At 42.1% G+C, this 14,278-nt stretch overlaps 1 protein-coding gene and 1 non-coding gene across 6 annotated transcripts in view; both read left to right on the top strand.

Moving 5' to 3' along the window:
* Positions 1 to 14,278, top strand: part of RBMS2 (RNA binding motif single stranded interacting protein 2) — a 50,329-nt gene that overhangs the window by 390 nt on the left and 35,661 nt on the right. Inside the window, exon 2 of one of the 5 annotated variants that reach the window (XM_054718957.1) lies at positions 36 to 98. Coding sequence is in view for 4 of the 5 variants with exons in the window: in XM_054718956.1 (XP_054574931.1) it covers positions 1,083 to 1,148 (66 nt within the window). In the remaining variant the exon portion in view is untranslated. Of the gene's footprint in view, positions 1 to 35; positions 99 to 990; positions 1,149 to 14,278 lie in introns of those variants that run through there. The other 4 variants (XM_054718956.1, XM_054718955.1, XM_028156238.2 and 1 more) reach the window with 4 other exon arrangements.
* LOC114234175 (U6 spliceosomal RNA) lies at positions 4,303 to 4,409 on the top strand. The gene has a single exon (XR_003620379.1). It is a non-coding gene; the product is annotated as a U6 spliceosomal RNA (small nuclear RNA).

Here is a 14,278-nt window from a genome sequence, read left to right as displayed (position 1 = left end):
GCTTTTTAAATAGTTTTTTGGTTTTTTTCCTACAGCCCAGAGACAACTTGAAGCAAACATCTCTGTGAACTTCAGTTTGGGCATAAATTCCAGGTTTGGTGAGTACCTCTAGTTGTTTCCGCTTCATGGCCTGTGGAGACTAGGAAACAGTGAGATAAACAGTCCAATAAGATAGCTGAAGAAAGCATGAGGCATCGTTTCCCAGGAGAGCCAGGGGGAAAGGAGAAACACGAGGTCCTGAGTTTGACGACATAGTCTGGTTTGGTGATTCCTTCCCGGGTGTGAAGTCATACCTGTAGGAATCTGAAAAGCAGTGAGAGGCATCAGCCCATTAGCACGAGGAATAGAACTGCCCAAGGACATGGAGCTGGTCACTTCCCATATTCTGTTTTGCTTTCCTCTGTTCTTTGGCGAGCCCTCCTGTTTGTTTTTTCTTCAGGTGCTAAGTTCACTGTAAATATAAAGGGTGTGTGTCGGGGGGGTGGGGGGGGGAGTCCTGAGCTCGCCTCACGTGTTCTTAGTATGGTTTTCTTCACACGTTCTCCAAGGTAGGGTCCCGGTGGACAAGCTTGAGATCTTACAGCTGGTATCTAAGTGGAAATAATCCTCATGGTCTTTTCGTGAGAGTCAGAACTTGTTCATAGAGGAAAGGGGGTGGAATGGAAAGGGCAGACCTAAGAACTTTTCTTTTTGCTTTAACTACGAAGCTTGTGAAAAATTAAAAAATAACATCTTGGGCATTAGGACCCAGTGGTAGTGCCTCATTCAGACTCTGGGTTAACTTCTCCCAGTGACGTCAACAGGCAGCCCCAGCTCACTCTTTACCCCCACCCCCTCACTTTTCTCCCTCTTGCTCCTTTTCTCTCCCTTTCTCCTCCCCCTCACTTTACTCTCTCCCTCCCTCCTTCCCCTCCTTCCCTCCCTCCCTCTCTCTTCCTCCCTCTCCCTCTCCCCCTCTCCCTTTCTCTCCTTTCCTCTCTCTCTCTCTCTCTCTCTCTCTCTCTCTCTCTCTCTCTCCCTCTCTCCCTCTCTCTTCCCTCCCTGTCCCTCTCCTCTCTTAGCTCCCTAATATTAAAGAGAAAATGCTGCTATCAGTGACTTCCAGACCTGGGATTTCGACTTTTGGCTTTAACAAGAACAACAAAAAGGTAGGGAAAGTGCTTTTTTTGGAATTCAGCTACTTCCTTTTCTGGGGATCCGGGAGAGCTCTTGGCTTCAACATTCTCCTTAAGTCAGGACAAGGATTTCTTTTCTCATCTCAGCACCTCTCTCTTTTCTACCACTTTCTGGCATCTTTTCTCACCTGGTTCTGAAGTTCCAGGAATTTACAGTCTTTGTAAGTGAGGCCCGAGAAGGCAGGGGAATTAAAAACAAGTTTTTATCTTTGAGAAATGAAGTTAGTTTGACTTCCTGCTGATATACCTAATCTCCACAGGGATAACATGTCATCCCAGACCCTGGCCCCTGGCCCACGCCCCTCCACTATTATTTTCTTCTTGATTAACTGTTTCTATTCTCCCCACCTCACCTTCCTTCCTACCCATCTGACCAGCATTATCAAGTAGCAGAAATATGGTTGGTGAAATCACAACAGTTTCATCAAGAACTGGGTATACTTTTCTAGACGAGACCTTACCCCACCCAGCCTGAAGGGAAGGAGCCTTAGGAGAAGACACACTTTAGGGTTAAGGCAGAAAGGTCTGTGATTCTTTGGGTTTTGCTGGTGCTTTGAGATCTGTGGATAGCCAGGCTCAGCAGGGATCCTTGGAGTCTTTGGGATTAACCAGAGGCCACCGAAAAGTTATCTTTGCTGGGGCCCATAGGCCCTCTGGAGAGAGGTGGACATCCTGCCAACATTTGCCAAGGAATATCCTTGGCAGGTTTTTTTTTTTTTGTTTTTTTTTTTTTGACATTTCAGGGCATACAATGCTGATTGGGGGAACTTCACGCTGTAAGAGAAAGACCCTTTACCCTCTCAGTGTTGTAGCTGTTCTTTGAAGAAAATTATACCGTAGACATTTAGGGACCTTTTGATCATCTCTTGGAGAGTTGGAAGTGGGGAAGGATTCCTGCTGCTTTCTCATAGACCTAAAGAGACTATTACAGGTAGATTGACACAGTGTGTGATCAAGGCTGTGGGTGAAATGTTTAGACCCAAGACATTTAGCGTTAGTTTGTGGGTGTTAGTTTATATGGTGTTCATTCTGTTTATATCCTTGAAAAAATATGGGTCTGTTGTTGGTTATTTACATACACACATATTTATAACACATACACACACCTTGTATATGATTTTGATAGAGGGATAGTTCATCTGTCTTTAGTCTTCAAATCTTATATAGAACGATATGAAAATTTCCTTCCTAATTTTCCCCCTCCAAGTCTCTCCAGTTAACCAGACCCATTAAAATGAAGTAAAATGAATTACAGGAATTAGTTTTTTTTCCCTCCTAGGGGTTTCATGTATTTGATGCTATCTAAATCTCTTTTTCTTAGCTCTCTACTCCCTCCTCCACTTGTAGTATATATAAAAAATTTGAACCATCTTCTAAATCTAGGATAGTGTAGGGGACAAAGAGATATGCTTATGGGTTTATATTTAAATCTTATATCTCTTCTTGATAACTTGTAAGGCTTGAGAAGCAATTCAGGAAACATTGGTGGGGGGCGGGGTAGATACATACTTGCTAATATATTTGTCAAGAATTCTTTGGGTTCTTACACGTCAATGTTATGATGATATCACTTCGTGACTATATATATATGATTCCTTGTGTGTATGTGTAGGTTTGTGACTATTTGATATATTTAGACCAAAGCATTACTACATTGTTCTTTGTTTTTGTGATGAAATACAGGGTTTAATGTGTTCACTTCTCTGTTGGGGAGAGTGTTCTGGATGAATTTGCTCATGTAATTTGTGCATTTTTTGTGTGTGTGTTAATCCTCACATGAGGATATTTTTTCCATTGCTTTTCAGAGAGAGTGGAAGGGTGGGAGGAGAGCGAGAGAGAAACATCGATGTGAGACAGACACAGAGACACATCGACTGGTTGCCTCCCCCACAGTCTGAAGGAGGGGATGCCCTTGACCGGGGAATTGAATCCTCAAACCCTTGACCCTTCAGTATGCACACTGATGCTTTAACCACTGACCCACACCAGCCAGGGCTAATTTGTGCATTTTTATACCCAAGGTATAATTTTAAAAATAACTTATTAATTTTTAGTAGTAAATATAAGACATGCCAATTTCAAAAAACTTAAGCATAAAGAGGTTTATAAAATTAAAAGTCAAGACCTCCCTTCATGTCCTGAAGTTTATTACCCAAATCTCACCCTCATAGAAAAGAACTGGCAGCAGTTTGGTATATGTATCCTACCAGACTTTCTATGACAAGGTGAAGTTATAATTTTATGTTGGCTTATTTGCCATTTCTATTAAGAATTCAGTTTCTTGCCTGGATGGCGTGGCTCAGTAATTGAGCATCGACCTATGAACCAAGAGGTCACGGTTCGATTCCTGGTCAGGGCACATGCCTGGGTTGTGGGCTCCTTCCCCAGTGTGGGGCGTGCAGGAGGCAGCTGATCAATGATTCTCTCTCACCATTGGTGTTTCTATCTCCCTTTCCCTCTCCCTTCCTCTCTGAAATCAATAAAAGTATATTTTAAAAAAAAAAGAATTCAGTTTCTCAAGTAGAACAAGTCCAGGTAATAAAGTTCTTGGGCATGTCAAAAATGTTTTAAAAATTGAAAGAACAATCAAACTCTAAACTTCTGAAAAAGTACAAATTATAAAATATCTGCTTTAAACAAAAACACACAGAGACCAATGAAATGGAATTGAGAGCCCAGAAATAAACCTACACATATATGGGCAGTTAATTTACAATAAAGGAGCCAAGAATACACACTAAATGGTGTTGGGAAAACTGGACAGCCACATGCAAAAGAATAAAACTAGATCACTATCTTATACCACACACAAAAATCAACTCAAGATGGATTAACGACTTGAATGTAAGACCTGAAACAATAAAATACATAGAAGAAAACATAAGTACTAAGCTTCTGGACAATGGTCCACAGTGGTGTTTTTTGAATTCGACTCTAAAGGCAAAAGAAACAAAAGCAAAAATAAATGAAATGGGTCTCCATCCAACTAAAAAGCTTCTGCACAGCAGAGGAAACCATCAACAAAACAAAAAGGCAACTACCCAAGTGGGAGAAGATTTTTTCTTTTTTTGGAGATGATATTTCCAATTAGAGGTTAATACCAAAATATATAAAGAACGCATACAACTTGCTCACTTCAGCAGCACATATACTAAAATTGGAATGATATAGAGAAGATTAGCATGGCCCTTGCACAAGGATGACACGCAAATTCATGAAGCATTCCATATTTAAAAAACAAAAAAGAACTCCTACAACTCAACAGCAAAAAAATAAATAATCCGAATAAAAAACAGGCAGAGGATCTGACTAGATATTTTTTCAAGCAAGACATACAGATGGCAAACAGACATATGAAAAGATGCTCAGCACCACTAATTATTAGGGGAATGCAAATCAAAACAACACATGTATAATTCCTAATAAAGGCAGATTTTTCCCCTCAGGATGTGGTATTTTTGTTTATTTGTTTGTTTGAATCCTTACCTGAGGATATTTTTCCATTGGTTTTCAGAGAGAGTGAAAGGGAGAGAGAAAGACAGAGAGAGAAAGATTGATGGGAAAGACACACACACAATCCTTGCCTTTGCACACACCCCGACCAGGGCTGGGGATCACGAGCCTGCAGCCTCGGTACATGCCCTTGACTGCAACTGAACCCAGGACCCTTCAGTCCCCAGGCCTGATGCTCTTTTTGCTGAGCCAAACCGGCTAGGGCAGGATGCAGTGCTGACTATCCATTCCTTTCTTTGGATTAAAATAGTCACAGAAGGGGGGAAATGTGGATTTCAAAGAGATTTTCTGTAAAATAATGTGGTACGTTAAATCTATTTTAATAGTCTTCAATTAATCTTAGTTCATTAAAAAAAAGAAGGCTGAAGTAGAAAGATCTGTGTTCTAGGGTCTCAGCACTGTTTCTTCAATGTTGGAAAGAGTTGCCTCAGTAGAGATTTGAAGGTAGGTGAGATTGAAAGAGGAAATGTTTGGGACTAAAGGAATTTCAGACTTGTAAAGGGCTTAACCACGCCTTCCCTGACATCATCTTCCTGGCATGTGTTATTATATTTTAACTCCTCAGAGCATCAACAATCATTTCCTTTGGAAAAAAATAAAAGGGACTGGGATAATTTGCCTTTCCCAACCTATTTTGCATAAATTTCTGTTTTCTCTTGATCTTATATTGAAAAATCAATGGAGAGTGGGAGGCAATGATGAGAGTAAGACTGACTGGTGGGTGCCCTGGCTTAGTTTGGCTCAGTTATGGAGGGGACCCAGGTTCGGTTCTGGTCAAAGGCACATGTCTGGGTTGTGGGCTTGATCCCCAGTAGGGGTCATGCAGGAGTAAGCCGATCAATCATCACTGATGTTTCTCTTTCTCTACCTCTTCCTTCCTCCTTGAAATTCTCTCTACCTCTTTCTTCCTCTTGTGGAGGCCCGGTACATGAATTTGTGCACGGATAGGGTCTGGCCAGCCTGCCCCGATTGGGGCTGATTGGGCCGGATTGGCGGCGGGGAGGGGCCGTGGATGGTTGGCCAGCCCCACTCCCTATAGGGGTGAGGGTCTGATTGGGGGTGGGGCCGGCCAGGGAGAGGGGCCCAGGGCAGTTGGCAAGCCAGCTGTGCCCCCTGGTTGAACTCTTGGTCGAACTCCCAGTAGAGGGGACAATTTGCACTTGACTGGTGGGCTTTGCCAGATCTTTACTCTTTCAGAAGCTTCAGTTACCTGAAATTTTCAGTTTACTCAAGAGAAAAGAAAATGAGAAGCACTACTATAAATTGTTTATAGTTCAGACAAGGAGAGAGAAATTTCTTTTGTTTACTACATTGTCATCTAGTTTCCATCAAATTAAATTTAGTAGAACTGTGGACTAAGAACTTTTAGTTTTAACATCTTTTGACTGGGGGCAGTTATCAGTAATACAATTAACTCAGTTGGTTAAAGTTTAGTGGTAATGTCTTTCCATTGATCCTCCTTTCCTGTTTTTGCACTATTACACAAATTTATGGTCTCATTACAGATTATCTTTACTTTGATAATAAACGTCTAGCATGATCTCCTTACCTCCTATTTCTCTGCCCCTAATCCTTGCCCCCAGGTAATTTTATACCTGCTGCCAGAACAACCTTCCAACATTCCAGTAGTCTAGTGCTGAGCATTTCTTGTATAAAACCTTTAAAACAAATTTTTTAAATTGATTTCAGAGAGGAAAGGACAGGGAGAGAGAGAAACATCGATGATGAGAATCATTGATCAGCTGCCTCCTGCATTCTCCCCCTCCACCCCCTGGAGATCTAGCCTGCAACCCAGGCATGTGCCCTGACTGGGAATTGAACCGTGACCTCCTGGTTCATAGGTAGATGCTCAACCACTGAGCCATGACAGCTGGGCTGTATAAAAACTTTTAATGACTATATACTAGTAGTACCTGCTAAACAAAGTTCAAATCCTTAGCCTAGTACTCACTATTGATCTAGCCTTTCCTTATCTTTTTTTTAAAATATATATTTTATTGATTTTTTACAGAGAGGAAGGGAAAGGGATAGAGTTAGAAACATCGACGAGAGAGGAACATTGATCAGCTGCCTCCTGCACACAACCCACTGGGGATGTGCCCACAAGCAAGGTACATGCCCTTGACTGGAATCGATCCCGGGACCCTTCAGTCCGCAGGCTGACGCTCTATCCACTGAGCCAAACCAGTCAGGGCAAGCCTTTCCTTATCTTCCCCATCTACCCCCATTAACTACAAAAACCAGGGAAAAGAAAGAATTGCAACCCAGTACATGCAGACATGGCAAGCTACACTGCCCTGTATGCCAAGATGGAGAGGTACTTATAGAGAGGAAGAAGCAAGTTAAGGGGAGGGGCAGATACAACCATAGAGTTTCATTTAAGCATAGAGTTCTTCCTGTAAGGTTCTCTCTCTCTCTCTCTCTCTCTCCCTCTCTCTCTCTCTCTCTCTCTCTCTCTCTCTCTCTCTCTCATATTTTTATTGATTTCAGAGAGGAAGGGAGAAGGAGAGAGAGATAGAAACATCAATGATGAATCAGCTGCCTCCAGCACACCCCACACTGGGGATCAAGCCTGCACGCCGGCCTGGTTCTCTTGATGCCGTAGAATGCAAGAACGCATCTCATAAGCCCAACTCCTTTCGCAGATCCTCCCAAATGATCAGGTTCATTAAGTCTCAGTCATAATCTTCATCATTCTCCATTATTCCATATATTCACTCTGGTTTAGCCAGTTGTGTTACCTGTAGTTCTCTGGATATACCCTTTGATTGTTGGTTTATATTCCTCATTCTATAAGAAAATATGCTGTAAAATAAAAATATAGGTAAGAAATGGGACAGGGAAAATAAAGATTAGAATAAGAAGTCAGCTGGAATTAAATGCAAATGTGCAAACCATAATTTTATCCTGAAAGATGAAGATGGAAGAGTAGTCACTGATTTTGTCAGTGTGAGGGTGGTTGGTGACTTTAACAAACCATTTGAGAGTGGGGAGCAAAAAGCAAGGGCGGAGTGGGTTGATGAGTGAAACAAGGTAAGGAAGTATACATGGGGTGTGTACAGACCAATCTTTTAAGAACTTTGATGAAGATGGAGAGCAGAACCCAATTAAAAAATGGGCTAAAGATCTGAATAGATATTTCTCCAAAGAAGATCTATAAGTAGCCATGAAAAGATGCTCAGCATCATTAGCCGTTGAAGAAATGCAAATCAAAACCACAATGAGCTGTCACTTCACACTCTCCAGGATGGCTGTAATAAAAAAGACAGGTAGTAATGTAGAATGATTGGACCCTTCATACACTGCTGGTGGGAAGGCAAAATGGTTCAGTTTCTTTGGAAAGCAGTTCGGCATTTCCTTAAAAGGTTAAACACACTTGTAGGTATATACCCAAGAGAAATTAAGATGTATGTGCAGGGGCATGCTGGTAGTGGCGCCAGAGAATAGCGAGAAGGCCGCTGAGGAGTGCGAAACAGCAGGCGGTGGTCCCACCTGATGGCTGAGACATTCAGTCCACTGGAAAGTATGAGTGATTCCAGGCCGCAGTCGCTGTTCTTCATCACACTTCTGGGATTACAGGAGCTCTGTGCTGTCAGGATAACGTTGCACAATGAGGCGGCGGATCCTGAGATCAGGAGTACACCAATAAGATGTGCAGGCAGTTTGCTGTTTTTGCATCCAGCTATTCTTGCATCACCCGTGTCTGGGATATTTAGCCAAGTTTGGGTGGTGATGGCAATACCATTTTATAAAGCTGGAAAACTTAATGGCTATATTGAAAAATACGGATATACGGTGGAGGCACCGCAAAGAATAATTCCTGTAATTCTTCAAAAACGGCCTTTTATATTCACTCACGGCTAGACTTGCTCCAGCCTGGAATAAAACTGGCTATCTCTTAGTACAATAAATAAATAAATAAAATATGTCTACACAAAACCTGTATACCAATATTCAAAGCAGCATTGTTTATCATAGTCCAGAAGTGGAAACCACCCAACTATTTCTCAACTGATGAATGGATAAATAAAATGCTGCATATACCCATACAATGGAATTTTTAATTTTATTCAACAATAAAAAGGAATGGAGTACTGATACATTCTACAGAATGGATAGCCCTGAGAACATTATGCCAGTGAAAGAAACCATTCACAGAAAAACACATATATTTTCATTTGTGTGAAACATCCAGAATAGGCAAATTCACAGAGACAGCAGATCAGTGGTTGCCTAGGTCTTTGGGAAGCGGGGTGGTTGGAGGGAAATGGGGGTGACTGGTAATAGTGGGTAATGGGTTTCTTTTTAGGATAATGAAAATGTTCTAACTTTTTAAAAAATATGTTTTTATTGATTTTAGAGAGAGGGAGGAGAGAGAGAGAAACATCAATTGGCTGCCTCCTGCACACCCACTACTGGGAATCAAACTGGCAAGCTCTTGGTGCGTGGGATGATGGTCAACCACGGAGACACACTGGCCAGGACGAAAATGTTCTAAAATTGATTGTGGTAATGGTTACACAACTCTGTGATCTAAATACCATTGACTTATACTTGAAATGGGGTAATTACATGGAATATAAATTATACATCAATACAATTAGTTTTTATAAGATGGGGAGCAGAGGAATGAGGTAAAGGCTGGCAGAGGATGGGGATGGTGTTGAGAGAATTTTCTTAAAGATGGGAGATAAAGGCTGGTGTGGCTTAGTGGGTGAGCATTGACCCAGGAACCAGGAGGTCACCGGTTCAATTCCTGGTCAGGGCACATGCCCAGGTTATGGGCTCAATCCCCAGGAGGGGGCCTGCAGGAGGCAGCCAAATGATGTTTCTCTCTCATCGATGTTTCTATCTCTCCATCCTTCTCCTTTCCTCTCTTTCTAAAAAAAAAAATAAATCAATAAAAACACATTTAAAAAAAAATCTTTAAAAAAGATGGGAGATAGATATGGAAGCCAAAATATAAAAAGAATCATGACAAGTTCCACTTATTTTCCAAATATATGTCTATATTCCTATCCCTCCCACTCTCTGATCCTTTTGTTGATGTGCCTTATGTATTCAGCCTCCGGTTCTTTTGCTGTTTCTTCCTTTTGGAATGGCCTTTTTGTTCATTTATGCGCTCCACCCACATTCATTAAACAGCTGCAACGTGTTAGTGTTAGGCGTTGGGGCTAGACAAGGTTGTGGCCCTTTAAGAGCTCACAGTCAAAATTGTCTTGCAAAACCCTGCCTATCTCTTTAAGTTCAGCTGAAATGTTACCTTTTCTGTAAAGCATCTCCAAAATCTCCACCTCCAGCCCCAAAGGAGGCCTCTTTCTCTGAGTCTCCATAATACTTGGTACTTCTTTTAAGGTATTTATGTAATGTTGCCTTGTATGAGAATCATTCAGGTGATTGTTTTATCTTCATGGCTGGAGTGTGTACTCTGTAAAGGTTATTCAGTTTATTGTTATCCAGAACAGCGGATACAGCCTCTTCAGCCAATGTAGTAGTTATTTTAAAAATACATCCTGCCTTGGCCAGTGTGGCTCAGTTGTTTGGGCAGGGTTCCGTCGGGCACCGAAAGGTTGCTAGTTTGATTCCCAGTCAGGGCACATGCCTGGGCTTCAGGCTCCATCCCCAGTAGGGGACATGCAGGAGGCAGCCAATCGATGTTTCACTCTCACATTGATATTTCTCTCTCCCTCTCCCTTCCTCTCTCTCTAAAAATCAATTAAAAAAATAATAAAAGGCTATTAAAATATATCCTAGTAAGTGTAATTCAGTTAATGTTAGGCGTTAAATTAATATTAAGCAAAGAGGGCAGTATTATAGTCTATATAAAATGTGAAATGAAATGTGGACTTAGAGCTGAGTTTAAATGTGGCTTTTGTCACTTAAAAGCCATGACCTAGTTCCAAATTTCTTAGGCTCCCTGACCTTGCATCCTTCATCGTAAAGTACTGATATCCTTTATTGGGTTATTTTAAAGATCAGTAATATTTATTTTTATTTTTTAAAAATATGTTTTTTAGCCCTAGCCAGTTTGACTCAGTGGATAGAGCATTTGCCTGTGGACTGAAGGGTCTCAGGTTTGATTCTGGTCAAGGGCATGTACCTCCGTTGCTGGCTCAATCCCCTGGCATGTGCAGGAGGCAACCAATCAATGTGTCTCTCTCACATTGATGTTTCTCTCTCTCTCTCATTTCCCCCCCTTCCATTCTCTCTAAAAATCAATGGAAAAATATCATTGGGGGAGGATTAACAGCAACAAAAAAATATGTTTTTATTGGAGAGAGAGGGAGAGATAGAGATAGAGATAGAGATAGATAGAGAGATAGAGAGAGAGAGAGAGAGAGAGAGAGAGACATTGATTGGCTACCCCCTACTGGGGATGGAGCTGCAACCCAGGCTTGTGACCTGAACAGGAATGGAACCAGTAGCCTGACCAGGAATCCAACCAGTGACCCCTTGGTACAGGGGACGATGCTCAACCAACTAAGCCACACCAGCCAGGGTCAGGGTCAGTAATATTTATACTTTAATCACACTAGTGGCCTTGCGCATGAATCCGTGCACGAGTAGCTCGCTGCCACTTGCCTCAGCTGGCTGCCCCGCCCACCACCGCGGTAGCTCTCCACGGGCTCATAGCTTGCTGCCCCGCCCTCCTGTAGCTCTCCGCCCTCCTGGTGATCGGTCGTTATGCATCACGGCATAATGACCATTTGCATATTACCACTTTCTTATATAGGATACCAACATGTAAATAGATTGTTATTTCTTTTACCAAAAAACCTTTTTCTTGATACCATTTCTTCCTGCTGCTGCCTCACTTCTCCTCTTCCCTTTATTTATTTTTAATATATTTGTATTGATTGAAGAGAGTAAGGGAGAGAGAGAGAGAGAGAGAGAGAGAGAGAGACATCAATGATGAGAGAGAATCATGGATCAGCTGCCTCCTGCACGCCCCAGACTGGGGATCAAGCCTGCAACCTGAGCATGTGTCCTGACCCGGAATCGAACTGTGACCTCCTGGTTCATAGGTCAACGCTCAACCCCCGAGCCTCACTGGCCGAGCTCCTTTTTTTTTTTAAATACTCATCTGAGGATGTGTTTTTCTCTTTTTTTAAAAAACATATTTTATTGATTTTTTACAGAGAGGAAGGGAGAGGAATAGAGAGTTAGAAACATCGATGAGAGAAAAACATCGATCAGCTGCTTCCAAGGTATATGCCCTTGACCGGAATCAAACCTGGGACCCTTCAGTCTTTAAGGCTGAGAATGTGTTTTTCATTGGTTCTAGAGAGAGAGGAAGGGAGAGGGAGAGAGAAACATCAATCGGTGCCTCCCTTATGCACCCTGATGGGGATTGAACCTACAACCTAGGTGTGTGCTCTGACTGGGAATGAAACCCACGACCATTTGGTGCATGGGACGACACTCTAACCAACTGTGCTACACCGCCAGAGCAGACTTTCATATTCTTTTTCTGTTGTTGTTACTCCTCACCCAAGTATATTTCCATTGCTTTTTAGAGAGAGTGGAAGGAGGGAGGGAGGGGTGGAGAGGGAGAGAAACACTCCTGCACTCACACCAACCAAGCTGGGGATCTAACCTGCAACCCAGGTATGTGCCCTTGACCAGGAATTGAACCTGGGGCCTTTGGTGCTTGGGCTGGTGCTCTAACTAAAGAGCCACACCGGCCAGTGCCAGACCTTCATAGTCTTTTTTTTTTTTTTTTAATCTTTATTGTTGAAATCAGACTTTCATATTCTTATTTTTTTTAATTGATTTTTTACAGAGAGGAAGGGAGAGGGATAGAGAGCTAGAAACAATGATCAGCTGCCTCCTGCACACCCCCTACTGGGGATGTGCCCGCAACCAATGTACATGCCCTTGACCAGGAATTGAACCTGGGACCTTTCAGTCCAAAGGCTGACGCTCTATCCACTGAGCCAAACCGGTTTCGGCAAGACTTTCATATTCTTGAATGGTCAGTTCTTAACCCTCATCTTGCTTAACCTGATTCATTTGCCTGTCAGCATAACTATTATTGCTCGTCTCACATTCAGTTCTTATAAGTATATATCTAGTGACATATGATCTCGCTCATCTAGGGGAAATGATGAACAACATAGACTGAGGAACAAGAACAGACCCAGAAACAAGGAGGCATCGATCGGACTATCGGGCCTCAGAGGGAGGATAGGGGAGGGTGGGGGGAGGGGGAGAGATCAACCAAAGGACTTGTGTGCATGCATATGAGCCTATCCAACAGTTAAGTTCAACAGGGGGTTGGGGCATGCGTGGGGAGGGGGGTGGGATGGGAATGGGGGGATGAGGACAAATATGTGACACCTTAATCAATAAAGAAATTAAAAAAAAATTATATAGGTTTCAGATATATAATTCTATAATATATCATCTGTATATTGTATTGTGTGTTCACCACCCAAATCAAGTCTCCTTTCATCACCATTTCCGCCCCCCCACTCCCTCTTCTACTCTCCACTCCCTTTCCTCTGGTAATAACCATACTATTGTCTGTGTCTATGCATTTTGTGTGCGTGTGCTTAATCCCTTCACTTTTCCACCCAGCCCCGCACCCCTCTCCCCTCTGATAGCAGTCAGTCTGTTCTCTATGAGTCTGTTTCTATTTTGTCTGTTTATTTTGTTCATTAGATTCCACATATAAGTGAAATCATATGGTACTTATCTTTCTTTGACTGGCTTATTTCACTTAGTATAATGTTAATTTTTTTTCCATTTTTAAGTGTACAGTATAGTATTGTTAAGTACAATTTACTTACATTGCTGTGCAACCAATCTCCAGAACTCTTTTCATCCTACATCTGTTATTAAACAACTCCCCGCCCCCCCTCACCACCACCCCCCCCCCCCCCAGCCTCTGGCAACCACTGTTCTGCTTTCTTTCTCTCTGAATTCTCTAAATGCCTCATATAAATGGAATCATATAGTATTTGTCTTTTTGCAATTGGCTTATTTCATTCAGTACAATGTCCTGAAGGTTCATCCATGTTGGTATATATGTCAGAATTTTGTTGCTTTTTTATTGATTGATTGATTTGAGAGAGAGAGAAATAGAGGGGAGAGAGAGAGAGAGAGAGAGAGAGAGAGAGAGAGAGAGAGAGAGAGAGAGAGATTGACCTACTGTTCTACCTATCCATGCATTCATTGGTTGATTCTTGTATGTGCCCAGACTGGGGATTGAACCCACAACCTTGGTGTGGCAGATGATGCTCTAACCAACTGTGCTTGCCCAGCCAGGACTAGAATTTCCTTGCTTTTTAAGGCTGAGCAATATTTTGTTGTATGTATATACCACATTTTGTTGACCCACTCATCTGTGAGGGACACTTGGGTTCCTTCCATCTTTTGGCTATTGTGAATAACGTTGCTATGAACATGGATGTACAAATATCTCTTCAAGACTCTGTTTTCAATTCCCTTGGGTATATTCCCAGAGGTGGAATTGCTGAATCATATGGTAATTCTATTTTTAATTTTTTGAGGAATCACCATGTTTTTTTCCATAGCAGCTATACCATTTCACATTCCCATCAACAGTGCACAAGGGTTCTTCTGAT

Source organism: Eptesicus fuscus, chromosome 7 (genome assembly GCF_027574615.1).
Source record: "Eptesicus fuscus isolate TK198812 chromosome 7, DD_ASM_mEF_20220401, whole genome shotgun sequence".
Taxonomy (NCBI): domain Eukaryota; kingdom Metazoa; phylum Chordata; class Mammalia; order Chiroptera; family Vespertilionidae; genus Eptesicus; species Eptesicus fuscus.
Note: the sequence above shows the minus strand (reverse complement) of the source record. Positions and strands in the feature narration are given on the sequence as shown.